Genomic DNA, 27,470 nt, shown 5'->3' on the forward strand with positions numbered 1-27,470 from the left:
CACTGGGGTTTGGAGCCAGGGGCAGGGCTGCAGGGCAGCACGGCCGGTGGTGGTCCTGCTGCTCAGAGCCCAGGGCAGCGCCCCATCTGCTCGGGGCCTCTGCCTGTTCCCTGCTTTCACCTCGCTGTGTAGGGTGCTGGCCCAATGCTCAGCTTCTGCTCTTCTTTTGCTGGTGAAAAGCTACTGGGAGCCTAGCCCGAGCTGGGCTTTGTGATACCTGCACCGAGAGAAGATGGGAGTCAGTGGGATGCACGTCTTGGCAGAAATTAGCATGCTTATCTCAGCGATTGTAAATAAAGAGCTCTGCAAGGGAAAAACATGTGCAAGCTATTTTAGATTTTATATATATATATACATGAGTGAGAGAGATTATATATATAAACTATATAAATATTTATATATTATATATAGATAGATTTATATATATATATATGTTTTTTAAATGCCATTAGATTGAGTTTTATGTTAACTCCTCAGAGCATGGCAGACGTAACCGATCCTCCCAGCACAGAGCTGCAGTTTGCCCCACGAAGAGAGGCTGCAGAGCCTCTGCTCCCATCCCCACGTCAGGGTTAGAGTATTTTGGGGTGGAGAAGCGGGTGGGATTAAACATTTAACTGCATGTTTAAGTGCGTGCTGCAATTTCTGTATTCAATAGAAGCGGTATGGAAGGACTCTGCAGGATGCAAAACCTCTGCGTGCTGCTCCTGGCTTTGCAGCACCCACGGTATTCTGGTGAGGCAGAGTTTTAAAATGTTGGAGCCCATAGATGGAAATACTCCAAGAACATGCAGTCCAGGTATGAAGCCATACAGGTCCCCAGGCCCTGCAGGGTGTGCATGGATTTGGAGCCCTGAGAGCCAGAGCCCACAGGAGTGGCTCAGCATCGAGGCTGGACCTCCCTGCCCTCGGAGCAGCCCCTCGGAGCTGCCCAGGAGGAGCGGGCACCCTGAGGCCACTTGTCGCTTGGGCTGGCTCAGCTCTGCTCAGCAGCAGCTTAGAGCCAATTAATTTTATGAAACCTATTTGTAGCTCGTGTTCCTCCTTATATAATCCTCATTTGTTTCAAATGAGCAGAGAGTGTGCCCCTGAGATTCTAAACATACTTCTTTATTAAAGTTTAAGCAGAAATTGTTACCTACAGAAGCTAAACTTAGCCCTAATTTTGGAAGTCAGATGAAGATGCTTTTAAATCTCCTACCAGGTGTTAAATAACACAGCACTTCAAGGAGAGGCGGGGAAGGTGACTGCACAGCATTAGGAACATCAGCGTTAATGATCTATTGTATTTATTTCTGCAAGGAGCAGAACTAGATTAAAACCAAAAATACAGAAGTTAATTGGGTGATTGCACAGCAATTGGCATTCCCTTTTGTTCTCTGCTCCCTGCGAACAGCAGCACGTGGCCGGGCAGTGCATTTCTCACCAGAGCATCCAGCACAAGGATGGAAAATAACGTCATAAGGAGGCCCCGTCCTGTTAAACCCTTGGGCAGGGAGCAGCATTATTTAAGGTATTGAAGATTTTAATGAGCCCAAGTGCAAAATGCTCAGCTTTCCTAATAAGCGGGCTGAAGAGCACGAGGAGAGAGGCAGTGGCCGCCTCCAGCCCAGGAGCCACCGACCGGCATTGTCACCCTGAGGGGCACTGCTCGCTGAAATCAGGGGGAGGCAGTGCTGCCTCGGGGTGATGGATTACTTGGAGATCTCAGTGGAATTGTTCTCCAAAATGCGATGTGAATTGGGTAAGGGCATTACAAATTATGATAGCCCTGGCCCGAGCGTACGTTAATTTCCTGGCGTGCTTTTCATGCTGCTGTGGGAGCACTAGGCAGAGATAAAGAGGACGAGAGTTTATCCAGGGGCTCTCCGGTGGACCTCTGTGCTTGGAGGAGTGGGGTTGGGCCACCCCAAGCCCTGGTTTGGGGGAAGGAGCTTTCCTTTATGAGTTTTTGGAGATCTGCTTTAGCAAGGTGCTGTCTCCCCTGTCCCTGGTCCAATTTAGAGCTGGATGTGTGTAGAAGGCAAATTCTCCACTACCACGAGCAGCTCGCCCTGCAAAAATTGTTAAGGTGAATTAACTTGGAGGATTATCTGTGATAGAACATTTGCTTTTCCTCTAAGGTATACGAGGATATTTGTCAATTCCTTCCCATTAGAAACCTAACAAATTCAGAGTCAAAGATGAAAAGTGAAAAACCCGTGAAGATCAGACGAAGGGATGGAAATTATCATTCAGGTAACCCAGCTACCTTAACGCTGTCACCATGGAGACCCCCGATTATCTCCTGCTCTTTGCATGCAAAGTGCTGAGAAACACTGGTTTCATAATTGGCATCATATTTCTCCGGGTATATTAAGCTTGCCTGTGGAATGAGGCTCATCAGGTTCTGAATGATTTCAGATAACTAGCTATAATATATGGGATCAGATGATTTGGCATTCTGGTTTCCAATCCAGGGATTATTTGATGTGTCCATGCCATGTGCAAGCACGGGGATGACCGTGGTGGTGCTAGGGGTAAAGCTGAGGCTCAGGGTCTCGGCGCTGCTGAGAAGATAGCAGCGATTTGGGGAGATGGCTAGAGCACTACAACAGCCTGCTGGGGCTTTCTCTACATTCCTTGTGTTCTCATCTTTCTGTATTCTAACTTGGATTTTCCTGGATTTCAGATTTCAGGAAAAAAATAAATAGTAACTGCAGTGCAATACCTGTTCAGAAGGCTACTGTGGTATTTTTTTACTTTATTGTTTTTGGTGGTGTTTTTTTTTTTAGGTCAATACATGTGAGTTCAAGCAAGTATTTTGCACAAGATGTACAAGTAAGCTTTTTAGATTGTCTTTCTAATCTGCCTTCAGTGCATCAAATAACTGTCGTGGATAACTCCGTCCCTCCTGCCCCATGCAGCATGTTTCAGGGCTCACAGCAGAAAGGTGCCACAGCTGAGGTTGTATCTTTAAGGGAAAAGCAAAATTTGTGTTCTATACTCTTGGATTCCTAAAACAATTTAGTTTTTATAATTATTAGCATTCTCATTAAAAGCTGTTTAGCTAAGAATCAAGACACAGAGACACAGTGACTTCATCAAAGCAACGCAAATCCAGATAAAGCTAGGTTTCTAATTCGACTTCTGTGCTTTGAAATAAATCCTCAGAGCATCAATTACTGTATCTGTTGTAAAGCAATTATGGGCAGCCTCCATTGCTCGCTTTTAGATATATTAATTTAATTATTATTTTCCCTTTAAAATATGGGTAAGAATTTTACAGTTCCTCACGAACAACAACAAAAAGCAGACAACAAAAAATACCCATAAAAGCAGAAATTGCTTTCTTTCGTAATCAGGTTGATTAGACTCATGTATAATCATACGCAGCAGGTGGGAAGATTAACATTTCACTAATTCCTAGTGGTCATTACAGCAAGGAAATTTAATCTGCAGAGTTCACAAGGATTGCAGTTGCATGCTGGTAAGGCTCATTTAAGAGCCAGAGCAAAAACAACACAACTTTATATTCCGGAATCCAGTTTCACTCAAAACTATTTTGGCCTGGAGGCAACACACATACAAACAGCATCTTCTGTTCAATTGAAAAATAGATTTTTATTGATCATGGCCACTTAACAAATACAGTCAAAATCTATGCCTGTTCTCAGTTATTTTTGGGGGAATGCAGTCTGACCCTCAGCGAGTTAAGCGCATTAATAAGATAGATATTTTTGCAGCAATTGTATTTTTTTCTGTGCAGGGGCTATATTAGCACACAATACTAACAGAATCAGCTCTTATATTTTATATAATAAATAAAATAAAATAATATATATAATGTATAAAATAAAAAATATTTTATATTTTATTTATATATAAAATAAAACGTGACAGTTCTTATGATCAGATTCTGCTTCATTAACCAGGATGTTGTTCTTTGGGTTTCATTTGTTGGTTGCTTTTAATTGCTGGTTTTTGTTTGTTTTTAATTCAAAACCCCAACATAAGCCCAGAACCTTCAGATGATGAAGTGATAGTTCTCTGCTGCTCCTGCACCTCTGATCTCTGGATGTCTTCCTTTGTGTTTCTACCAGCAGGAGACGTGTCACCGGCAGCCAGTGGTGCAGCTCGAGGGGCTGTGGCTGAGCTGGAAATGCCCGAAGGAACACTGAACGGGTACGTTGGGACATCTGCTCTGCTGTTTCACCTGTGTGGGGGTTAGCTGAGATTTGTGCCTCAGTTTTTAACATTGTCACTAGTTGCAACTGCTTTGAAGACATCCCCTAAAAAAGCCTCTCATCCATTTGTACCCACCAAAGAGCTTTTTGCATGCGTCCAAGCATTGCCCACAGGAGAAGCTGGGAGGCCATAAATCTTTATGGCCAAAAATATACTCCTTTGATCTCTGCAGTCAAAAGTCTGTCTAATTGACTTGTATTGTTAAAACAAAGAAACAAAACCAAAAATAAAATAAAATAAAAATAAAAAATTGACCAGACAGCACAGTAGCTGGATTCAGCTTGGTTAGGGCAGGATGGTGTTCAGAAACAAATGACACTGTATTCCTCCAAATAAGACAAGTGCCTATTGAGCGTATGTTTTATTGGTTTTATTGAACGACAGAGACCTTTACTGTGATGATGATTATGATGACATTACAATGACAATTCTGGTGTCCTTTTTCTTTGAATCTGAGCCCCCTGTGGGACTGGTGATGTTTTCCTTCTCTTGCAGGAAAATGTGTCTGTGGCTTAAATATCTCGCCCAGCCCTACTGCTCTGCCATCGCTCGGCTAAGCTCAGAACTACTGACGTTTTAATGGGGATAGCAAAAATTCAAATTCCTGCATCCAAACTCAGTGCCCAAGGTTAGGTCAGGTGGGTACTTCCCTGCGTGTCCCATCTTCAGGTTAAAAAAGATGGACAGGAGCCTTGTGGGACTCTGGGAGGACTCCAGGGAAGAGTGAGGGGGAAGATGTTAAGGGACTGTCACTGCAAAGATAACAAAATCAAACAGTGAACTAAGAGGTAAGTAATGCCATCAATATGCACAGTAAAAAATGGCAATGAATCACTGGAGATCTGTTGCTTTAATGATGCTGTTGTAAAAATGATGGCCCTGAGCTATTTCAGACCACGTATACTGAATTTTGGCTGATGCTTATCAGTTTATATGCAAGACAATTTATTGCATGCAACCTAAATGAAATGGTCCTTTGGACAAGAAGAAATGGATTGCAGGTGCAAGCAAGCATGAAATGAAAATCTACTAATGAGTTTCCATTAGCAGCTAAATACATAATCGAATAATTTTAGGCAGCATAGAGCAATGAGAAAATCAATTTATTCATCATAAGTACTACAATATAGATTGATATGGATTGATGCTCTAGTACATCTAAAACTGGTTTTCTTAAGTGAGACCTGAGCTTTGGATAAAGTTAAAGCTCAGCTAATAGCAGCAGAACATGAGTTTGCTTTTATGGAATATGAATGGAAATTGTTTTCTTTGGAAACCCTAAATAACATAAGCTAAAGGAGGCATTAAGGAGGCATTAGTTAACATAGAGTACTTCTGTCTGAAAGTAGAGACAAAATATTTCACAATGATGGACTAGCTTTGGCAAACCTGAGTTTACCCAGGAATATCATTAATGACATTAGCATTACTTTTTATCTGGTTTGAAGCAATAGGATCCTCAATTTCCTTCCTTTTCGCCTTAAGCAGCATCTAACCTGACATTTATTTGCATTGTGCTTTCACTCCTTATTTAACTGCAGTAAATATTTCTCCTTCAGCTATGGAAACCCTCAGTTCAAGGCTCTTGCAGCTCGTACGTAAACGCAATAGGTAGCCAGGCAGCTGCTTGGAAAGTGCTCGCGAGGAGCCTGTCCACTGGGATTCTGGAGCAGAAGACACACTTTGGTCTTAGAGGGGTGCCAATTCAGCGAGGTGTGTGGCAACAGCAAAATGTTCACATTCTAAAATGTACGCTGACAAATTGGCTGATACATGCAGCACAAATAACCTGCTGTTTCTTACAGGCCAGATTCTGTCACCTTTACTTCCAGCAAGGCATTTGTCCCACGGACCTCCACAGCTCCTGGAAGAAATAAAGCTCTGCAAAGCAGATCCTGGCTGGCCAGGACTCAGTTCCTCTGTCTGGCTCTTTTACCGAGGGAGAGGTAGGTGGGTTTCTGTGGTGTCCCCTGGGAGCCACAGCTCTGCGAGGTAAGAAGAGCCCTCAGTGCTTTTCAGGACAAGATACTGAAATGAAGAGGAATTTTAAATGGGGTAGACTTGGAGACTGACATTAAGTTAGTCAATAATTTAAGACTCAATAGTTTATGAATCAATGTATGCGTGTTATTTAATAACCCAGCGGTCACAGGAAATAATAATAGTGAAGGAGAAAACTCATTTTGATGAGTCGGCTTTATTAGGTTTTAAAGACAGCATCAGTGATCGATGTCATGAGGATCTTAAATCAGAAGGGGTTATGCAATAGGGACAGGTTTCAGTGGGCATTATTTCTCAGTGGAGCTTATACATGGACATCAAATCTCACCGTAAGTGCATCAGCTGGAAAACAAATGGACTTGCTTGGACATATAATACCAGACAAGCTTTCAATAAAATGCATGGCTGCATATAAATCTCCTATTTTGGCATGGCAAATACATCCCATTGTAATAGAAAGTTCAGCAACCTCTGAATGGGAACGTGCCACCAGGCTGCAGTCCAGGCGAGGAAGATGCTGGAGCCCACGATGCTGACGGCCACGTTAAAAGCCTGGTGTTCAGCCACCAGCTTTACCCAACGAGCAGCACCGTGGCTCGTCAGACTGAATGGGCTGACAGCCTGTATTCACACAGCACTTTGCGTTTGATGGGATCCCTAAAGGATTTACAAATTTGTCAAACTGAAATCTCATCCATTCACCACTGAAGTCAGCTTCCTCGTGCGAAAAGCACGGAGCTCTGTGAGGCACCAGTTTAGAGCAGGCAGCGATGAATAATAACACGCTATGGAAGCTCTGAGGGGGAATTTGGGCAGGTGCAGTGCAGTGATCTAAGCTGACATGTGGTAAGAGTGTGGGAGTTTCTACAATTCAATTTCTGAAAAATACAACATGGCATCTCTCGTGTATTCAACATTTCAGGTGTGGGTTTCTTCTGAAAGCCGATCCTCTAGCTTTAGGCAGCTGTCAGATCCAAGGGCTGTAAGACAGCAGGAAAAAATCTCTTTTCACCCCCAAAAAAGATGTATAAGAAGTGAGTAACTTGTCTGTTTCTAATACTAGCAAAGGTTATTGCCTTTATCCTCATTTGTACCACTGCCACGGAGCACAGCTTCATTAGGAAATGCTGCTGGCTGCAGGAACGTGGGGTCTCTGTGGGCGCTGGTTCTGCTGGGCTGCAGCCTGCCTTCCTCACCCTCCTTATCCTCTGCTTCCCACTGCAGCCTCCTCTGCCTGCCCCCAGATCCGCAAAATGGATATAAAGGTCATTTTCAAATCCATGAAGTAGATTTTTTGAAAAGTAATTTTCAAATCCATGCAGGTTGCCATTCACCCAGGGTATTTCCTTCCGATTCACTGTAAGTTAGTGCAGAACGAATGCCTGATAGAAACCCATAAGGAAAGACATCTTTCTTTCTGGTCCTTCCCGATGCTTATTGCAGCACTGGTGGTTTTCACTGATATTTTTTTTTGCTTTGTACCTTTGTGTTTGTATTTCTGCATGTCCCACAGGCAGCCCTCATGGCTCAGGACTATGCTGCGCTTGGTGCCTGTTGCTCAAGCAGGCTGCAAAATGAATTTCTCCCCAAAAGCTCACAATCTAAGATCAGGTAAGTGATGACAGACAAGAGACCAGGACCCAGATGGGTAAATATTGCTTCGTTCCCAACTAAGTGTGGTCAAAGCGTTAGGAATGTCTGCGCAGCCCATCCAGCTCCACCTCAAAGAGCCAGCTGAGGCATATCTTCCTTCCCATCTTCCTCTGAAAATCCAAATGAGAAACAAATAAAATTTTTGTAACCTTATACAGCCGCTGTCATAGCCCTATGTATCAATCGTCATCCTTTATCTCTCGCCGGCTGGAAATCTCACATTTTCATTGCCCTGAATCACCAGATGCATTCATCAAACATGACAAATGCCTCCAAAACACTAAATCACCCCACTCGATCTCAATGGGCTACATAATCATTGTCATACTGACAATAAATTTAAAAATATCTGTGTTGCAAACTCAAATACCTACAGCTCCTAGCAGAGCTGAGAAAACACAGAAGGAAAACTGAATCTTAAATTAAATTTTAGAGTTCTTCACTCCCTCAGAAATTTGATAACCTCATGCATTTTTGGGATGCTTTCTGATTTGTTTTTGAAAAAAATATATATATATTTTTTTTCTACCCACAGGAATGATTCATGGACTAAAAGATGTTTTCCAAGAAATAATGTTATATCTTAGCAAGGAGGAAAATGTAGATGTGAAAAACTTCTCTGCTTTCCTGGGGAGCTGCCAGTTTTGTGGGCTTGCCCATGTGTTGCCCCAATCCTGCTGCATCCCACGGCACCAAACCTGCCCTGGGGTGGCCTCGAAGGGGGCTGGGAGAGCAGCCGTGCCTTCACAGCTTCCAGGGGACCAAAAGCACCTGAGCAGCCTCCCAGCTCTGATGGGACCTCCTTGCATCCTGGAAAGCACTGGCAGGAAAACCCTGAAGTCGTTGCAGGTCAGACTTTGGGTATTACATAAAAAGGAGATTTGGGCTGTGGACACACGAGCACATTGCCCTGAGGATCCCATAAATCAACTGACCTGTGAGAGCCGCTTCTTATCTGCGGCGAAAACCAGCCCATGCAAGGTAACTTGATTTCCTTAATTAAAGGGATTCTCATTTTCTTTCCTTGGAGCTGGCCAAAGGCAGTGGAGCAGCAGTACCTCGGATAACCCCATCTTGTGCAGGAGCACACGGGCAGGTCCCGCAGAGACCCCGGCATGGCTGGCGCTATGCTCTGCGGCTTCTGCTTGTGCAAAGCCAGGCCTCCCACACTGGTGCACTTGAACAGATGTTTTAAAGTAAGCTGCAAGAAAGATACGTGAACGTGAGCATTTCCTCCTCGGTGTTTGTCACCTCAATTCAAGAGCCTTGTGTATGATTGTAGGATCGTATCATGGGCACGTGGGAAGTCTTTGTGCTCAGTCCATACGTGAATCTTGCATTTTTTAAGGTCTATTCAATATAAGTATGTACTTGCACAAAGACATAAACGTCTCAAAAGCAAGCACATTTGCTGCCATGCAGCCATACAGCGTTTTCTCAGATCTCTGCTGCAAGCTATTTATTGCATTTTTAATTTTAAGTTGGTTCAGAAAGGAGACTCGCCTGGGATTTTTTGCTGCCGTTTGGCCACCCAGTTCCCACTGAAGCTGAGTGTGGGATTTTGCTGTGAATAGATGATGATTTTGCAAGAACGCAAAACCTGTGCTGACATGGGTGGGAGTTGTGCCTCTGGAATGATTAAAGACCAAAGCCAATGAGATGACTGCAAGGCATTAGCCTGGGATCTGGGAAATCTGTACTCTTTGCTCTGCAACTGTGTCTCCTTAATAAGGGGCAGCTTAAGGTTACCAAAAACTCAATCCTGCTGATCATCTGCATCACAAACTTCGAAATTCCTCTCTCAGCAGTTGCCCAGTTTGACCTTGAAAGCTGCGATCAGCATCTAGGTGGGAGGGCAGCTCTCCTCGAGCCTTTTCTCCTCCATGCCCAGAGCAGTGCGATGGGCCGGGCTCTCCACCTTGCCTGCTCCTCCAGCTGTGCTCCTCATTGTGTTATTTCTTGGGCAAGTGGAGCCCGAGAGACCACCCACAAGATGGGCTTTCCCACGTGCTGTGGTAAGGGGATCTGTTAAATCACTATGGCTGTAGATCCCTTCTGTTACTATTTTTTCCCAAATACCCGATTTGCTCCAGTGATAAATCCAGCGTGCCACATAAGCATTTATTTCCCTGACAGTCTAGTAAAAGTGCCCAGACTTGGGACCTATTACGGCAATTGACAGGTAAAAATGCAGCTTCTGTAAACTCGTGCTGTCTGGGTTGCATACCCAAGGAAGGAGAAGCTGCCGTGCATCACAAAGCCCCGGCAGCCTCATTAGGTGGAGGCAGCCACGGGGGATGCCCACGGTGCCGAGGAAGCCAGGTTCCTTTCAGCCCTTTGTCATAGCCAGAGTGTTAGCAGCGCCAAGATTAAAGTATCAGGAGTGTTTGGTTTTCTTGGTAAGAGCTCTCCGGGCAATGATTCTTGCAGACTGATCGGCCCCCAAACAACCACTTAACCCCGTTTGATGCAGTTTCGGCTGTCAAGCTGAGGAGAGGTGTCAGAAAGCTAAAGCTCTTTAGGAAGCTTATTGCATGTGAAGAGCACGGCCAGGAGCCCACCGTGGGAGGACTCTGGTGAGGAGCATCCCGCTTCGGAGGGGCGCTGCGAGGCAGGCAGGGACCCCCACGGTACCACCAGGAGCACACAGCCTCGGCACAGGGTCGGCAAGGATGCCTGCTGGATCCCAAACACCACCGAGGGGTTGCTTCGGGTTTCTGTTCTTAGGGCTGAAGTTGGAATCAGGCCCGGTGTGCTGAAGGGACACCAAACACCAAGCTTCAGGGGCTGCCAGCACAGACAGCGTGGACATCACAGCCACCCTCAGAGCTCCTGTGCCAGCAGAAGCAGTGGGGCCGGGTCCAGCAGGCTGTGCCCCCCTTCTGCTGGCAGCAGCTCGGGACCGGCTGTGAGCAGAGGCTGCTCCAGACCTGCTGGAGTGCAATTACCTCCGGGCTGCCTCATCAGCGTTTTTGGTATGAAGAGCGTTTTAGAGCGGAAAAATGCTCTGTGCGATTTAAATATCAAAGAGGGCTAGGAAGGCTAGAGTGTAAATAAGCAAGTGGCCAAGTCAGCTTTCTCTTCCTGGGGCAGATCCACAGCGCAGATGCAGCTGAGCACTTTGTCTTTTGACCGCCTTGGTCCCCTGCCTTCGCAGCGACCGCTTGCTCAGCGGCCTGGCCCTCTGGTTCTGCTGTGGCACCGCGAGGCTCCCTGCGTTGCCACTCCTGATTTGTCCAAATAATGGCCTTTTGGAGCATAACGCCCCTTTCCTCAGGGCTGGGGAATGGCTGAGTGGGTGAAAGCAGCTCTGGGAAGCTCTCCTGGCAGGCTGCTGCCTCGGGGGCTGGCAGGACCTCATCCAGCATCCAGCATCGCCTCTCGGAAGCGCTGACGCAGCAGCCCCAGCTGGTAGCACTCGGGAGTCTGTCACATCAACCCCCCCCAAATAACCTCCCTGCTACAGAATGAAATAGGAACCTCTATTTTTTTGTGATTTCCACAAGTCAACCTGTTAACCTCTGGATACAAAGCTGCTCTCCACGTTGGCGGCCATCCAAACCAGATGCAATTGTTGAGTGAAATTGTCATTAATGTCACAGTGAGTATAAATCACAGCTTTCTATAGCTGTGTTAACGTGACTGCCTTCACTTAAATGGCCCAAAGCATTAAATCTGTATTCCGAATATGCTTGGTCCAAGCAGGCATGCTGTACCCTGTCAGCTGCTGTGTGCGCAAAACTTAATGTAAACCTACATGTATGCCATTATTTTCATTAAATTAAAATCTAGATGTTAACGAAACAGCTGTATTTTTGCATCTAACTTGATCTGTTAAATTAAATATTTATATTAAAAATTAATAATGCTAATATTCTATTATGTGGGGTGTGCATACTCACTGCTTTGACTTTTTCTGTGGGAATATGTCACTGCAAGGAAAGGATGCTGCATTAATACTGGCAAAGCTCATCAGCCACAGCCTTCCACCAGAACAAAACAGCCCTCCTTTAAATTAAATGATTTTGAATCAAAACCATTGACCAGCTAGAGTTGAAGTTATAGTTTCACTCCTACAAATACTTAAGGTGTTGCTGCCTCTGCTCTGGAAGCATTTATTTCAGCACAGAGAAGTCATTTCCAACGACTGATCTGAACTTTCTGTCATTTGTCTCTCCTTTCTGTTGCTGCCAGGAGGAATTGGCTCTTTCCTTCTCTACGAAGATGCATGATCAGACTTCCATGGCACATCCAGCTTTGCTCGAAGGTTTGTGCTTAGCAGAACACAAGAGGCTGAGAAATGGCGCATTATGTGTAAGGTGGTGCATTCACGGAGAATTACATCTCTTCCAGAGAGAGCCCAATCGCCTGGATGCGCTATGAAAAAGTAAGCACCTGCCTGTTTTTATTCCTGAATGACAATTTATGTTGTTCTTATCGGTACCTGCACAAGGCTGAGCACTCTGGCCCCGATCCAGCCGAGTGCTTGCTTTACTTTAAGGCCACAGATAATGCTGTTGCCTGGAAAGCAGCGCTCACCTTCCCACAAATCTCATCACCCCTTCCCGACAGCCGCTCTGAAAGAAGCCCCGTGAGTTTCTACCTGGTTCAGTGGGTGGGTGAGCCAGACGGAGGTGACGAGACCTAGACATTTATTGCACCTGGTCAGGGATAACCACACACACAAACAACCACCCCTGAAAAACACTGTGGAAAAGTACCATCTACTCAGGAGGCATTGCTGCTATTTCTTGTGCTTTCCCGTGGTTTCCTGGCTTCTCCACTTTAACAAAACCTTTGGTTTAGCCTGTGGAGGGAGAGGCAATTCACCTGAGGCAGCAAGCGGTGATGGCATCACATTATCTGTAGTTTCCTGTAGAAAAGAAGAGGAAGGCAATCAGTTCTCCTTTCCCCTCCAAAACCAGGTCCCAAGAACTGAAATAACAAAATAAAGAGCTAAAATTCACCTAATAACAAAATAAGATGAATCATTTTCGGCTCAGAGGAAATGATTAGTGAATTTAGGCACGATTTGTCAAAGTTATAAACAAAAAGGAAAGAAAATGATCACAAAAAATGACAACTTCAAGGGATGTTTCTGACTTTTGTTTTCAAAACAGTGTTTTTATTTTATAGCTACCTAAAAATGCACTCTTATAGACTTTAAAGGACTGTAAAACCTACATGGATTGGAAAAAAAGCTACAAAGTCACCTTGAAATAAGTTTTTCAAATATTTAGCCACTAAAACACTGTTTTGGGGCTGGATCAACTCTAAAATATGTTTTAATGCCTTTTGCCTTTCTCCTTTACATGCTTTGGCTACAAATTGAAAAAAAAAATAATACAAAATCTCACGCTTCTGTAGACACCATCAGGCTGGTCACATCTGCAACAGCAACTCAGAATTTACCTAACTAGCTCTCTAGCGTCTAGGTTCAATAAAAAGGTAAAACTCTCTCATGAGCTTTTTTTTTTTTTTATCCCTCTCCCTTTTTTGAAGCCTGGAAGGCACATAAAATGCAATTCTCAGCAGGACAGTAATTGGGAGAAAATGTAATAGATGGTCCACATTCCTCTTTGAAGTTCCCATTGATCAATGTTGCTGAGACTATTTTTCCAATCCATAACTCAGAAACATGAAGAAATTGTCACTTTATTCTTTGGGTATATGTGGTTCACCTCGTAAGAAAATAGACTCTGAGCTCCTGCGTAGCCTTTATTCGGGTTTTTCTTGGGAGATGGTTTAAAATGGGGAGGAATCAAGACCCCAGTTGTAGGATTTTCTTGAATACAAATGTTCCTGAGGTTAGCCAAAACAATAGTAGTTTTGCGATTTCTTTTTTATGTCTGAAATTTGTGTAAGAAAGTTGGATACATCCAATACCTTCCCCTCAAAGACTGAGCTCTGCAGCCAGCCCCATGCTGAGAGCTGGTGTTAATTAGGAGGTGATTAGCCCACCTCCTCGTGCTGAAAAATGAACCCTTTTTCCACAAACGTGGAAAAACCATCTGTCCAAACGAGGCTTAAGAAAGAGATTTTTGTTTATGCTCACGTGAGTTGATCCTACATGTAATAACCTGTTTTCCTAATGAAGCTAGTTAGGAGGATGAATTTCCATGCCCCTAATTGACAGAGCTGGGCTGCCCATCGCAGCTCTGGCCGCAGCTGTTAGGCAGGACAGGGATTTACAGCCCTGCACCTAACCAGCACGGGGGCGATGCTCCTGGGTTGTGCAGCCAAAATGCACCTGCATTTTAGGTGCTAATTGTACCGAGACAGCCATTTCTCTGTGTTGTCACGTGCTGCCTGCTCTTTATCTCTTTGCATTTCAGTGTCTCAAATTAAAAAATATTAATAATTAAAAAGGCTGGCTGAGCATCTCCTGGTGCTCATCCACACTCAGAAGGGCCAAAATCTGGGGACTGGGAAACCCAGCCCCTGATACCAGCTCTGTCCTGGCCCTATACTAATGACAGAAAGCCCAAGTATTCAGATGCAGCACAGAAGAGGCAGAGGAAAGCTGATCAAAGTTGAATGTAGAGAAAACCCATTTGGATCCTGCAGTCAGGAAAGGCAGGCAGAGGGCTGTGGTATTTCTCTGAGCTTTTAGATTGCCTTGCAGTCTCCAAGCAAGAACACAGTGGATTTCTTGTAAATATTTAAAGAAGGAGTCTGACCCTCCCTGTGCGGTGCTATGCTGCTTAAAGGTAAAGATTGGCAGTGATCTTCAAATATTTAGATGTGTTGACTCTAAAAATGTAACTAAAATGCCTGCTCCCATCATGGAGGTACTGTTTTTTAATCGGTGTATGACTGTTTAAGGACATAAAACATCTAAGTGTTATTTCTGAGATGCTGGTTAACCTAATCAGTGGAAACTTTAGGTAAAAGTGTGCCAGGATTTCCTCAGAGATGACAAGGGGCTTCAGAGGAGGGCAGCGCATCACTAATCTATATTGGTTAGTCTTGTCTCGTGGTTTCATCCTTTTGATGTTTGCTGTGTAGTGGCCAAGGCATAACCCTTACTCTGCCCATGGTGGAACGTGACATTAAGGATTACTTTCTGGCTGGAACAGTCTCTCTGAACTGAATAATCTCTAAGATGTTTTTTTTTTCTTTTTTCTTTTTTTTTTTTTTTGTTACTTTGCAGAACTAGGAAGCAGCTTCCTACGTGTTTTCACAGGAGATGGCATCACTTCCACCAAGGTGTGCAGCAAGGTGTAAGACACTGGGAGAAAATGTTACAGGCATTTCTTTCTCATCTTCTTGGGCCCATATCACAGTACTGATGGGCAGCACTGCACATGAACCTGCCTTTTCCTTTACCCACATTGGTGCGAAATCAGTGCTTTTTAACAGAAGCCCAGATATTGTCTGTATTTCCCTTGTGGTGGTGGTGCATAGACACAAACAGCCCCTGAGCTGCTCTGCAGCTCCCCTTCCTCCTTTTCCAGTGTCTTTCCCCATGCCAGCCATGGACCCAGGACCATGGGAGGAGGAAGCCCTTTGCTCCATTGCAGCTGCCAGGCATCATAGTTCTGTTTCCAAGTCTGTGAGCAATTTAATTTAACTTATTCTTGTTATAGACTTTTTCGGTTTCTGTAAATTCTCCACCCAAAGTAGATGGCAGTATGGGTTTAAATGCTAGGAAGCAGAATGGCTGGCCAGAGGAACGTGATGTCCTGGCCAGCCTCACCTTACATGTCGTGCCATGGAGCTGTGTAAGAGGAGGGAAAATCACGTCCCGGATTGTGTTTGTGCCACAGAGCAATGGTGGGGACAGCTCGTGCTGCTGCTGCCGCCTCCGGGCTGGCGCTGAGCAGCACCCAGGGAGCACTCACAGCACAAAAACCATCCAGGAGACGTGCACGTAACTCGCAGGTTAGCACGAGTTCGAATCGATTAGGGCGACAATGTCATTTTGTTTTGTGCTGAACAATCCCGTGGCTGGAATTGAGACCTGCCAGGAGCTGAATGAGTTAGCGGAGCAAATTGGAAAAAGCAGGGCTATAAATTGCAAGGGAATTCACTTCGTGGTTAACACTTGTGCGTGTTGTGAGGGACAGGGTGTGTGCAAACTGCCCTTCCATGCAAATCCCAATCAATTTGCTGACAAAGTGTCCTGCTGAACCCTAGTGCCTCGCTCAGTATTTCTTAAAATAGCCATGGGTTAGGAGGCACAGGGAGATGTATTCTTACCTTAAGTGATGCGCTGAGGGGAGGCACTGGGGAATTAATAAGGAGAGTATGGATAAGCCTGTAGCAGCCTTATTGCATTTCATTTCCTATGTACTGCTAAACCGAATGAAATAGTTGTAAGTGAAAAAGGACCTATTTGATATATGTAACACCATTTCCTTTCTCCGGTATGTGTTCTGAAAAGTTAGTACAATATTTTTTCATGGGTATAACTCCAGGATTTGCCAGAAAACTAGGTCAATACATTCATGCGGGAAGCTAGTCAACCCACACACAGCAAGTTCACATCGTGCCAGTCACAAATCCCCTTCCACAGCTGGTACCTGAGCAGCATCTCTGCCCTGCCAGGAGCTGTGGGAACCTAAATCCTCCCAGGAGCCCCAGGACTCTGTGCCAACAACCACGCTTTGCTTGGAGGTCTTCCCCAGCTGCTTGAAGGCCCTCTTCAGTTTCTCAGGCATCTCTACCCGGATTATCTTCCCCGCAAAACCTTATTACCCCAGATCACTCTTCTTTAAATTACAGATTTTCTTTGTGACCAGTGGGAATGTGACATGCTTCGATCCAAGAGCAATTGTCCCTTCACCGGGAGGCCCCAAGCAGCCTGCAGCAGTCCCCCCACCTCACCTCTCCCTGCCACGGGCCCGTGGAATTTGGGGGAGGCACGGAGGTGGCTGTGAAAAGTACCAAATGTAAGGAAAAATTTGGACCAACGCTTGACAACTTTTCTCTGTTGTCAGTTCTGGAAGAATTTACGTTGAGTGATATGTTTTCACTTGCAAATGTTTCAGATACAGCATTTTTTTCTCTTTTCCACTTATTTTAAGCCTATAGCATTGCATAATTTATTTTTTTTCCTCTGTCCTTACAGAAGAACATGCAGATAGCAACATCTCAGGAATTTGTACAGAAAAATAATTCCCTTGGAACACAGGTTTGGTTTTGGCCGAAGAAAAAATAATCCTAAAGATGTTAATAGTTTTAATTTCCAGTTGTGTAGGAGCTGATGCTTCTGGAAAGGCGTGATCTTTAAATCTGTAGTAAACTCAGATGTCCCTTGGCAGAGCTCTGTGGGAGCTCCATGTGTGCTGGAGGAGCCAAACACCGAAGCTGTGAGGCTGGTTTGTCTTAGTCGCTGGTGTTGAAACGCAGCACTTTTTGTTTTTGGAAGAGCAACTGAAGAAGAATAAGGAGTGTTAAACCAAAAGGCCTGCAGTGCTGGGCTGGGCTGGGCTGTGTTATGCTGGGAAGGGCAGGAGAAGCCAAATGTTTCAGGAGGGCTGGAAGGGAGTACGAGGCAGCAGTGGGGGATGTTTACATCAACAATAAACAACCCGCTGAGCACAAGGATTAAGAGACCAGTGGGAGAGAGGCGTAAAGAGAAATGAAGGAGGAAGAAAGGATTCTAACAAAATGCTGAGAGGATCTGGTCCCCAACGCGTGCAAATGGGATTTGTGTCCCTCACGTCAGTGCCCACCTGCTCTTGGGGGGAGGCCCTGGCTGCCAGCGAGGGCTCCTTCGGGCCCATGGTGGAGATCCCTGGTCACACCGAGCGAGGCGTGAACGCTGAGGTGGGGAGGAGGCCTGAAGGAGATGGGCACTCTTCTCTCAGGGCCTCTGGCCACTGTCATGGAGGAGGAGAATGAGGAGGAGGAAGAAGAGGATGAGGAGGACAGATCTTCCATGGGAGAGGAGGAGAATGGAAAGCTGCTGAGGAAACAGGATTATGTTTCCTGGCATGGTGTGATGGGGGAGTTTGATCATCTCCCAATAAGAAAAACGTCTTGGCCAAAATTCTGGTTGAAAAAAAAAAAAAAAAGAGAATTTAGTTCTGTGCCCTAGAAAGGAGCTGGGACAGAATTCATGAGGTGTTTGAAAGTCCTTTGGGGCATGGCATGGTCAGTGTAGCACCTCCACCTTGAATCCAGCCCAGCGGTAACGCACTGTGAGCAGGGACAGGGCAGTTAGTGCACAGGCACACTGCTCAGTTATCTTCTTTCCTTCTTTATTTTTTGTATTTTTTCATTACATTCCACTGCTGGAAGCACTCCTTGGGTACTGAAAATGCGGCACGTGCCTTCCCCACCAGCCTTCGCTCCTCCTCTTCCTCCCTACTGTCTGGCTGCTGCTCTTCATTGTGCTCTGCCCAGGAGCTCCCCACAGCTGCCAGGCCCGCTCGCCTCTGGCGCTTTAGTTAGGAAAATGAAATCGCTTTTCCAGTGTCCTGTGATGGATGTGAGCTGGTTGCCGTATTTAACATACCCTCGGATAACATTTAAGTACGTACAGGAAACTGAGCTGTGATAAACCTCACACAATGAGGCGAGAGCAGGCTCGTTTACAAAAGTATTGTGGTAGGAATTAAAATAAAATTTCCATTTTCCGCGGTTATATTCTGATTCTGGTTGTCGTTAACTTACTCAAAAAGCCATTCGGTATTTCAAACTTTAGTAAATCATCGTGTCTTCCAATTAACTTTCATATTCCAGACAACATAATGTGGCTAATTCCATCCGACTCTGTTGTTTAATAAACATCTACACAATTCTTTCTTTCGGAGCCGCAAAGAAATGCGCAGTTATGTTACATTTGTACATGTGGTAATGGGCAAAAGGAAAATTGCTGGAGGGAAATTCATCCTGGTTCTGTGGTTTATGGGCTCCAGAGAAGCCGTGCTGTGAGGGTGCTGGGCAGGGCCAGAGGCAGTGCCCTGCTCAGGCAACATTCTGGGTTTTTGGCTGTCCAAGCGAGGACCCCACAGGGGGCAGGTCAATGCCTGGCAGCCCTGAGGGTGTGGGGAGGGTAGCAGGGGTGGTGAGCTGTGGTTATTTCCAGCCAAGAGCCAGGTTAATGGATCTGGGCAGCTGAAGCAGAAGGCAGAGGTGGACTGGGGGACTCAAGTTGCTCTGGAGCCAACTGGGTGCCTGCAAAGTCATCCAAGCTAAGCAAAAGTAATAACAGATACTGCAGTGATGTAAGCAGTGATTGTATTTCAGTAGCATAGCTGAGATGCTGCATTATTCAGTATTGAAAAAAAAACGAGAGAAGTGAGTGCATAACTTTGTTGGTGTAACAGAAAAGAAAAAACTCGATCCCATTAGTTCTTTGTGAATTGCTGATGCTGTCCAATGCGTGCTGTGCGGCCCCGGGTTTGGAGGTGGAGGACTCCCCACGTTCAGGAGACTTAGTCTGAACACTCTCTGAAACACCCTGTGGTCCATTCTATGCCCGAGAGCAAAAAGGTATGTGTGGTCACAAAATAAGCAACTTGGTACTGCCTGAACCGGGGGAAGACGTTTACAGAGGCAGTGAGTGCTGCAGCTGAACGCAAGCAGGCGGTGTAGGAAAAAGCAGGGAGTTTATTTAGTGGTAAATGAGTTTATGCTCTGTTGTTTTTCTCAAATGCAAGTGTTTGCAGATCCATTAAAAGCTATGTTTAATCTCTGCTCCATTTGCAATCTGATACGCTTTTGATGCTCCCACAAGAGGAAGACACAGCTCATGGGTTTGGTTTATGGGTGGCTTTCCCGGCATCGTGGAGAGGCTGAGCAGGGTCTCCCCCCTGGGCTGCATGGGGAGGGGCTCTGGGGAGCAGCCCAGGCATGGGGTGAGCTGCTGTCACCTGCTTGTGTGTGCTGAACTCGCGTGCCAGCATTTGTGACTGCATGAAAACTTACCTGAATTAGTAATGACATTTTCATTTCGAAGGGACTCAAGCTCGGGCAGCATTTTAAAAAATGAATCATGATTTTAGGTGATTTCTTTCTGCATGAATGCTCGGAACTGTCTGAAAATTGTCTGTTAAAGCTGCTTCAACTTCTGCCTCTGATGGAGCTACTCACACTCTCTAAACTGGCAAATGCTGGCTGTAGTGTCTCATGCTCCTGATTACATCCCATGCATTTTCTTGGATATAGAAAGAAAAAGCAAATCAGCAACGAGCAGCACATTAGAGCAGGAAGAACCGCAGTGCAATAATTGGGCCAGACCCCCAGCTGGCCCCTTTGCAGCAGTGCATCCTGCGGTGCTGGGGCTCCCGGGGCTGGTCCTGGCTCCTTCCCGGCCACCTCACCCCTGGGATGCACAGATGAGAGCTGGCAGTGCAGCCAACACGGCTCAGGTGCAGGGTGCTGTGGGAGTTTTCCTTTTTGTCCTTTTCATTTATTTCATCAGAAGAATATGAAGCTTGATACTTTACCACTTGGCCTAATATTAAGCAGGGAAACGTAGCGGCTGCACTTCATGGTATTAAAGATATAAGCAGTCTCTAACAGTCTGTTATTAATGTGGGTAGATTGACTGAAAACGTTTCGCTCTTAAGAAATTCACAGTTCATTTCCAGTCATTAAAATAATTAGGTGCTGTGTTCTGAGTGCTCGGCTAAGGGCACGGCTCGGGCCCTGCTGCCCCTGGTGCTGTGCTCCCAGCGCTGTGCTCCCGGCCTCTGCCTGCTCCGACCCCGCTGCTGCGGCAAGGAGCAAGCCCCAGAGGTGCTGAACCAGCCCAGGGGACTGATGAAACCCACAGGGATGCAGCACTTAAGAAGGAGTTTAATGCTTAAATGGCTCTGAGAAGCTGGGCCCCCGCTCCTGCCAAAAAGCACATGAGTAACCTGCCCCCGCCGTCCCATTTGTTTTAATGAGACGGCCTTTATAATAAAGATATTTCCATAAATAAGTGATTAGAGGATTGAGCCAAAACCAATCAATAAGGATTAGATGTAACTCATGGGATCAAGAGAAGCCCTTAGTTTTATTGGAAGAAAGGGGGGGAAAAATCTATTCTTCTTTGCTGGATCTCGCTGTGTATCACCTTCACAACGTAAAGGTCCTTTGAAAATGTGAGTTAACCTACCGAGGCTCCTTTGTGCTGTTCAAGTGCTGTAAAGGATGCGAGTTTGAATGAGCTCTGTAATTGCACTTCTCTTTCTATAGTGTTTTTTCAACTAGCGCTTCCTTAATCTACCAATCTTTTATCTGTTTTGAAAGAGCAAAGAGATGTTTCTGCAGTTCTGGTGTTGGGCAGCAGGCTCATGAAAGCATTTCCGTAAATACACTTGGAAAGTACAGAAGTGGGCTTAAGGGAACTGCCAAGCTTTTCTTTCTCCATCAGCAACTTGGACCCAGGTGAGGTTTATGAAGGCAGAAGGGCCTGGGTGGTTTTGGGACTGCAGCAGCAGCGTGAAGGCAGTCGAGGTGCTGCACCAGCCAGGACGAAGCTGCCCCTGGTGCTGCTGCAGCATGCACGAGGGGCTGGGAGCCTGGCTCTGTGGGGGCAATTTTCAGGACAGCTATAGTTAAGTGATTATGAACAGCATCAACACTTCCACTGAATGAAAATAAATTCATATTACATTAATTATACAGATTACTTAAAAGGCAAACAGTTATAGAATAATATGCATTAGGAGATGTATCTATTTCCAAAGTCCTTACAACCATACTTAAATCTCTGGAGTTATTACTCACCTTTAACATAGTTCCCATCAACTGCAGTGTAAGCCTTACAGCTGACACTTCAAATAAGTACATGATATAGTTCAGCCCTAAAACCCTTAACAGCAAATACATCAGGACTTACTGTAAAATTTCATGGAGGATTAGAGAAAATATTAAGTCAATAGTTCTCTAGTTATTAGGGGCTTTTAAGGTAATCAATACCTTCTAGCCATATTAGAGCCTGCGAAGATAAAAGATGACATTAATATCCAACTCTTCTTTTGTTGCTCTACTTATGTATATCCTGTATATCCTTTCTTTAGTCAGCCCTGCTAGAATCAATAGCAATACCAAGAAAGTGGTTATTTTTAAAACGTGATCAATATTGATTTATTTATTACTGCCAGTTTCAAGAGGAACTTGGTTTCAGGTACAATTTTACTCTTCCATACAGAAGAACTGCCAGTCACCCTAAAACTCTGGAGTACCACCTGATTTGGCTATGGAGGCATTCATGTTTAGCAGTTTGCTAATGCTGCAAAGATGGTTTTAAGAAAATGTTAAATAGGATTAATTCCAAGAATTCTTTATAGTTAAATGCTATTTTATGCCTGGAAAGCATTACACAGATGATAATTAAATTTAATTGATATAATTCAGTCCTAAGCCTATTTGCACGCAATTATTTAATAATTGTTTTATCAGTGACATGTATTCTTCCCTTTGGTTCTGTTTCAGAAAGACGAGACAGCCGTCCTATGTGCAGTCTTTGGGCTCTGTCTTCCTCACTGAGGTAACTCAGGGATACAGCCAGTCATACGACAACATTTCAGATCTTTTCCAACCACACTGTTCTTGAGTGTCCTTGCTTTTGTTTCCCACTAATCATCTGCTGGCTTTGTTCTGTATTTCTCAAGCAGGAATTTGTGTAAGAGTCCTGTGGATACACGGTGTTGATTGCCGCACACCCAGGACCTTGCCTTTGAGCTCCTCCTTTCCCCAGTTGTTACCAACCTGGTGCCATCTGCAGACCTGACAAGGATGCCTTCCCTAGGTTATTGCTGGTGCACAGGACAAAGCTGCAGTTGCAAAGGAAGGTTGGCCTCGCAGCTCCAAAGAACACGATTGCATCAAAGCACGGTCAAAATTTAAATTAATGTCTCTGTTGAATGGCATCACTTAGCTCTTTTGTAATTAACAAAATCATAAACATTGCCATCTAATCTAGTCAAGAGTGGCTGTGAGATCTGCAGTGTTTGTTCTAAATATGTTACAGACAATACGTGTCAGGGATAACTAGCAGCAGGTCCGTTTCATGGAGCAGTGCTCTGGTTTGACCGTGACTTCTGCAGGCTCTTGTTTTCAGTGAGATGCAGGAGTTACCTGAACACAGGGACTGCTCGGCTGCCAAGCAAGCACCACTGACTGACAAGTGCACACATTTAACTGATTGTGGGATGCAGAACTGCAATTTAGGCTAGATTCAAATAATATTGAGCTACAATTTTCATCTTGTTTCCAACCCCTTTGTATGTTCTGAGGGACTTGTGGACCCAGAGTCCTGCAGCAGTCGCCAGGAGATATTTCTCTTGGGAAATTAGCCCCCAGATGCCTCAAGATAAGCAATGCTGTTCATACCACGTCCAGTTTGTCCCTTTCTGGCTAGATCTAAGGCAGCTGGAAAAAGGTTCCTTGATAACCATCATGCAAGGAGCTGCTCCTTTAAAATATCCCTGAATCCACTGATTTTAGGAATTATATTGGGAACTGTCGCAAACCTACCCCCCAAAATAAAGTGGTTTGAAAGAGCAAGAAATCCATCAGTTGTAGCACGAAGCATGAAGTGCTTGATATGAAGTAAATTGGGCTGCAGCACTTGGAGACTTCCCTGCACGGAAACCTATGAATTATCATCAACTTTCTGAACCTGTGTTCCTGGCTGCCAGCGTTAAAACCCTGTTGTGTCCGCAGACTAATTATGCAGAAAGTACCTTTGTCTGATGAACGGTAAAGCTCGCTGAAGTGTGATGGGGAAAGCATCTCCACTGCGGTATCGATTCTTGCTCCTCTCGCTGTCGTGGCTGCTCTGGGCTGAATGCAATTAGATGTGATCCCTGCACTCAGGGGAAATGGGGCTTCTTGGTTTGTAACTGCGCCTCCTTCAACTCCTAATAAATAGGACATTAAAAGAGAATTATTCCATTTTGTGTTTTACAAAAGGACTAGTCTTCTCCCATTTGATTACCGGACCCTAATGATCCAGTCAGTGAAAACATTTATAGTCAGGCCTCTTTTTTATTCCAGACCCTACTTATCCAGGACAAAAAACCAAAACATTATAAAGAAAACACGGGGAATTTTGCATTTAGCTGACCTTCCACCATACATCATTTGTACAGCTTTCTCTCTGTGTTTCCAAAAGGCCATTTAGCTTAATGCTCTGCTCCCCATCTCACTTCCTTACGTTACAGGTGCTGTAGGGATGCTTTCCAGAAGAACAAAGGAATGACATATGTCCCAGTTTGGAAAATGAATCCAGTTCTGCTTTAGGAGTATTGCTTTTTTTTAGATTTACTTTCCGTAACATGGCATGGATGGTAAGATTTCAAGAAAAATATAGAAAATTTTAAATGAGAGAATAAATACAATTTTCTCGCCCACCACAATCTTTCAGACCAATGGCAAGTTCTTTATGTGTCTGCATTTGTAGTAAAAATTAATTGACTGACTGAATTTTCTGAAGTTTAGGCAATGACAAAATGAATTGGCCTCCATTCTATTTTGTTCAACTTTATGCTAGTAAAAAATGACATGTACAAAATATATTATTTAAAAAGCATTGGATATCTTGTAAAAAAAGCATGCCTAGCTGTATGATACTAATTTAGACAGTGCCTACTTCAGATCTGTAAGAGCCTACAATATTCAATTTACAGGAAAAAGAATGAATGAAATGCAATGGGAAAAACAGGTATTTACCTGGAGATTTGGACTGGAGTATATCTGTATCAGTACTGGTTCTTGCTATTCTTGTTTGCCACTGCTAATGTCAGGTCGCTAATAAAGGTCAGTTCGTTGTGGAAGAGTTTGTGAATGGCCAACAGACTATGATGCATTGCTGAAAAATCTACTCAGCCATTGAAGGAAATTAATCCTAAGTGGAACTTCTGTAGCAGAACTTCTACTTCGATGAATTTTTCATGCTTGATAAATCATGATATTCAACTAATAATGTTAATAACCTTACTGTTTGCAGGTAATTATCCCTATAAACGAGCTGTGATGGTTTGAAAACATCTGTTTCCTTTTGGATTCTCTGTACATCTGCCCTTAAACAAGGTGAAAATTTGGTGTGATAACTCTGAGGAATGAATTGCTGTTTTTTTTTTCCCTTTTTTTTTTTTTTTTTTTTTTCTGTAGTGCAGTAATTCCCTGCAATTAGGTAACAGCTTAAAATACGATTACTGCACTTTATGTATCAGTGTGTATATTTTTAGAATGTCTCTTTCCATAATCTCCCTGCTTTATCTAATATTTTAGGCATTAAACAAATCATAGGGTCAATACAAGCGATGTTTTTTGAAGAATTGGTTTATTATGTTGCGTGTGAAATCTGTTCAGTGGAGAAACCCTTTTAATGAGCATTGCCACAACCGCTTCCTACCTGGGGCAGTGCATATCCACCCACCCACTCATCCGGACCTCTGAACCTCCACTGGCGCACGCAGCCTGCACTCCGTGCACAAATACATTAAAACCCTTCTGAGGTTACGGCTGAGAGCTAATTGGGTGCCAGCTGAATGTTCAGCCAGGCCTTTGAAACCGGTGGTAATCAAATGCCTACAGCATCTTGCGATGAGTAAGAATTTCCATTTTCCAGCAGGTACATTGTCCTCTCGTTCCCGGCAGAGGCGTTCACTGGCACTTTCTCTGAAGCCCTTCGCCGCTGGTAGCTCCGTGCTCCACTCGGAGCCTCTCGCAGGGAGCAGAACCCTCTCAATGTGACGGATATGCTAGCAAAGTGCTGCTGTGTAAGTAGTTTTGAACATGAGAGAGGCTTCCTTATCCATACAGTTGGCAGTTGGATCTTTTTTCTTTTAACCTTCCAACGGAGACAAAAGTGGCAGCAGGATGGATGTTAAATGTGGGGCAGAAGGGGAATGAAAGCGCCTCTCTGAGGCTGTGGCTGCGCTCCAGGAGGACAAGCCACGGGTCCCCGTGCTGGGTAGCAGTGAGAGCAGGGCTGGGGTTGTCCTCAATCTACACAGCTGCAGCTGGTGTCTGACATGAAGTAGCATCGACTGTAGGCTTCTGTGAGCTCAGTGGAGCTGGGGTGCCCAGAATGAGTTGTCAGGCCAGGCTCTGTGATTTCCAGCTCTTTCATGTCTCCTGTGTTCTTCAAAGTGGCTGAAAAGCAGTTTAAAGGTTTCCTGAGATTTCTTTCAGAGTGTGACTGTTCTGAAGCATCGCACCAGGAGATAGCAAAGAGCACGTCGAGGCAGGTAGAAAGTACAGCCAGTCTCGCTATATTGCCCGACATGCCATTACCCAGGGGATCCAGGCTGCCCTCACCTATTTGAGGGTCAAGGGCAATGGAACTGTGAGAGCTGCAAAAGCATGAGAGCATCTCTGGAGTACCCGTTCCTCTGCCACCTCAGGCAGAAATTCAGCAGAGTTTGGCTTTTATGTCTATTACACTGCAGCTTACAAAGTGTAAACCTTTTCTTCTGTCTTTGCTGTACAACTACCCCTGGATCGGGAGATGCAATACTCAGTAGCAGTACTAAAAAAAATATTCAGGGAGCTAAGCTAACAATCTAGCTTTCTGCCCAACTGATGGAGAAAACCTGTGGAAGCAATCTGCAAAGAAAGGGTACTCAGTCTCTGCTAGAATTCACTATATTGTCATGAAAAAAGCTCAGGAAAGGCTTGGTTTCAAAGCCTGTGCTGTGTCTCTTTCAGTCCCTTGTCAGTGTTAGCTGTGGCCTGGGTGTACGTTTCCAGCTCCATACTCTGCTGAGGCTACACGCCTCGAGATAAACTGCCGCCATATGAAGCCAGCAAAACCTCAAACAGAACTGAGGCTGTTTTCCCCAAGATAAAGGACAATATTAACGTAAGTGATGTCACCATATTAACTTCTCTGAATCTTCTTCAGCCCAGAGTGAGTTTTCTGCATTGATAATGGAAGTAGCATGCTCCAAATAGATGGTGCATGAGCGATGGCACTTTTAGCTTATACTTAGCACTCTGTATTTTAAACTGAAGTCAATTTATTAATTAGTTGCCTCTATCTAAATGTATATAAACCACTTACGTTGTTTTACATAATATATGGGAACAATTTGATCGTGTCCCTTGGTTAATATATACAGGTATAAAACTGTCACCACTTGCACTGTCAGGGATTGCTGAAGCGAGCTCCATGGAAACTTCAGTTCAGACAGATCTTCTTCAGCAGTACTGTCGGGAACTATATTTACAGCCATCTTTTTGCTAAGATGGGTGCAGCCAGATCCAATAAGAACAATGGAGAAAGAAAAATAAATGTAGGATTCAATTGAATTATCCTCAACTACACTAGCTAAAGCAAAGGCAACCCAAACAATTTTAATGGAAAAAAAAAAAAAAAAAGAGGAAAGGGAAGATCAGACCCTGAGCTCTGATAAATGCTTTGGAAGCTTACACCACCTGTGGACACATCAGGTCTGAGTAACCTCTCTCTGAAGCTACAGAGATGTTTCAGGGAGGGCCAGGAGCTGTGAGAACCACAGTGGTCTACAGTGCAGGTTAAAGAAGCCCCAAGAATTTATTTTATTTTTTTTTTTCAAGCTCAGGAATCAGCATGGAGGAACTGGAGCTGTTCTCTGCTCGTCTTCCCATGGATGGTTCTGAAGGTCTCTGTAGAGTCCAGTTCCCCACAGCCACAGGAGGAGACTCTGGAACAG

General features: G+C 44.7%; 1 protein-coding gene across 5 annotated transcripts in view; it reads left to right on the forward strand.

The window, feature by feature from the left end:
- Positions 1-25,547, forward strand: part of LOC106017218 (uncharacterized) — a 38,244-nt gene extending 12,697 nt beyond the window's left edge. For 2 of the 5 annotated variants that reach the window (XM_072044092.1, XM_072044093.1), the window contains 12 exons: positions 4,083-4,164; positions 4,723-4,865; positions 5,787-5,940; positions 6,033-7,839; positions 8,417-8,862; positions 12,076-12,148; positions 12,235-12,268; positions 21,073-21,210; positions 22,265-22,315; positions 23,994-24,119; positions 24,779-24,861; positions 25,403-25,547. In XM_072044092.1, the coding sequence (XP_071900193.1) occupies positions 7,545-7,839; positions 8,417-8,862; positions 12,076-12,148; positions 12,235-12,268; positions 21,073-21,210; positions 22,265-22,315; positions 23,994-24,072 (1,116 nt within the window). In that variant the 5' untranslated portion in view covers positions 4,083-4,164; positions 4,723-4,865; positions 5,787-5,940; positions 6,033-7,544 and the 3' untranslated portion in view covers positions 24,073-24,119; positions 24,779-24,861; positions 25,403-25,547. Of the gene's footprint in view, positions 1-4,082; positions 4,165-4,722; positions 4,866-5,786; positions 5,941-6,032; positions 7,840-8,416; positions 8,863-12,075; positions 12,269-14,768; positions 14,971-21,072; positions 21,211-22,264; positions 22,316-23,993; positions 24,120-24,778; positions 24,862-25,402 lie in introns of those variants that run through there. The other 3 variants (XM_072044094.1, XR_011812391.1, XR_011812390.1) reach the window with 3 other exon arrangements.
- The last annotated feature ends 1,923 nt before the right edge of the window (positions 25,548-27,470 follow it).

Source organism: Anas platyrhynchos, chromosome 13, assembly GCF_047663525.1.
Source record: "Anas platyrhynchos isolate ZD024472 breed Pekin duck chromosome 13, IASCAAS_PekinDuck_T2T, whole genome shotgun sequence".
Lineage (NCBI taxonomy): Eukaryota > Metazoa > Chordata > Aves > Anseriformes > Anatidae > Anas > Anas platyrhynchos.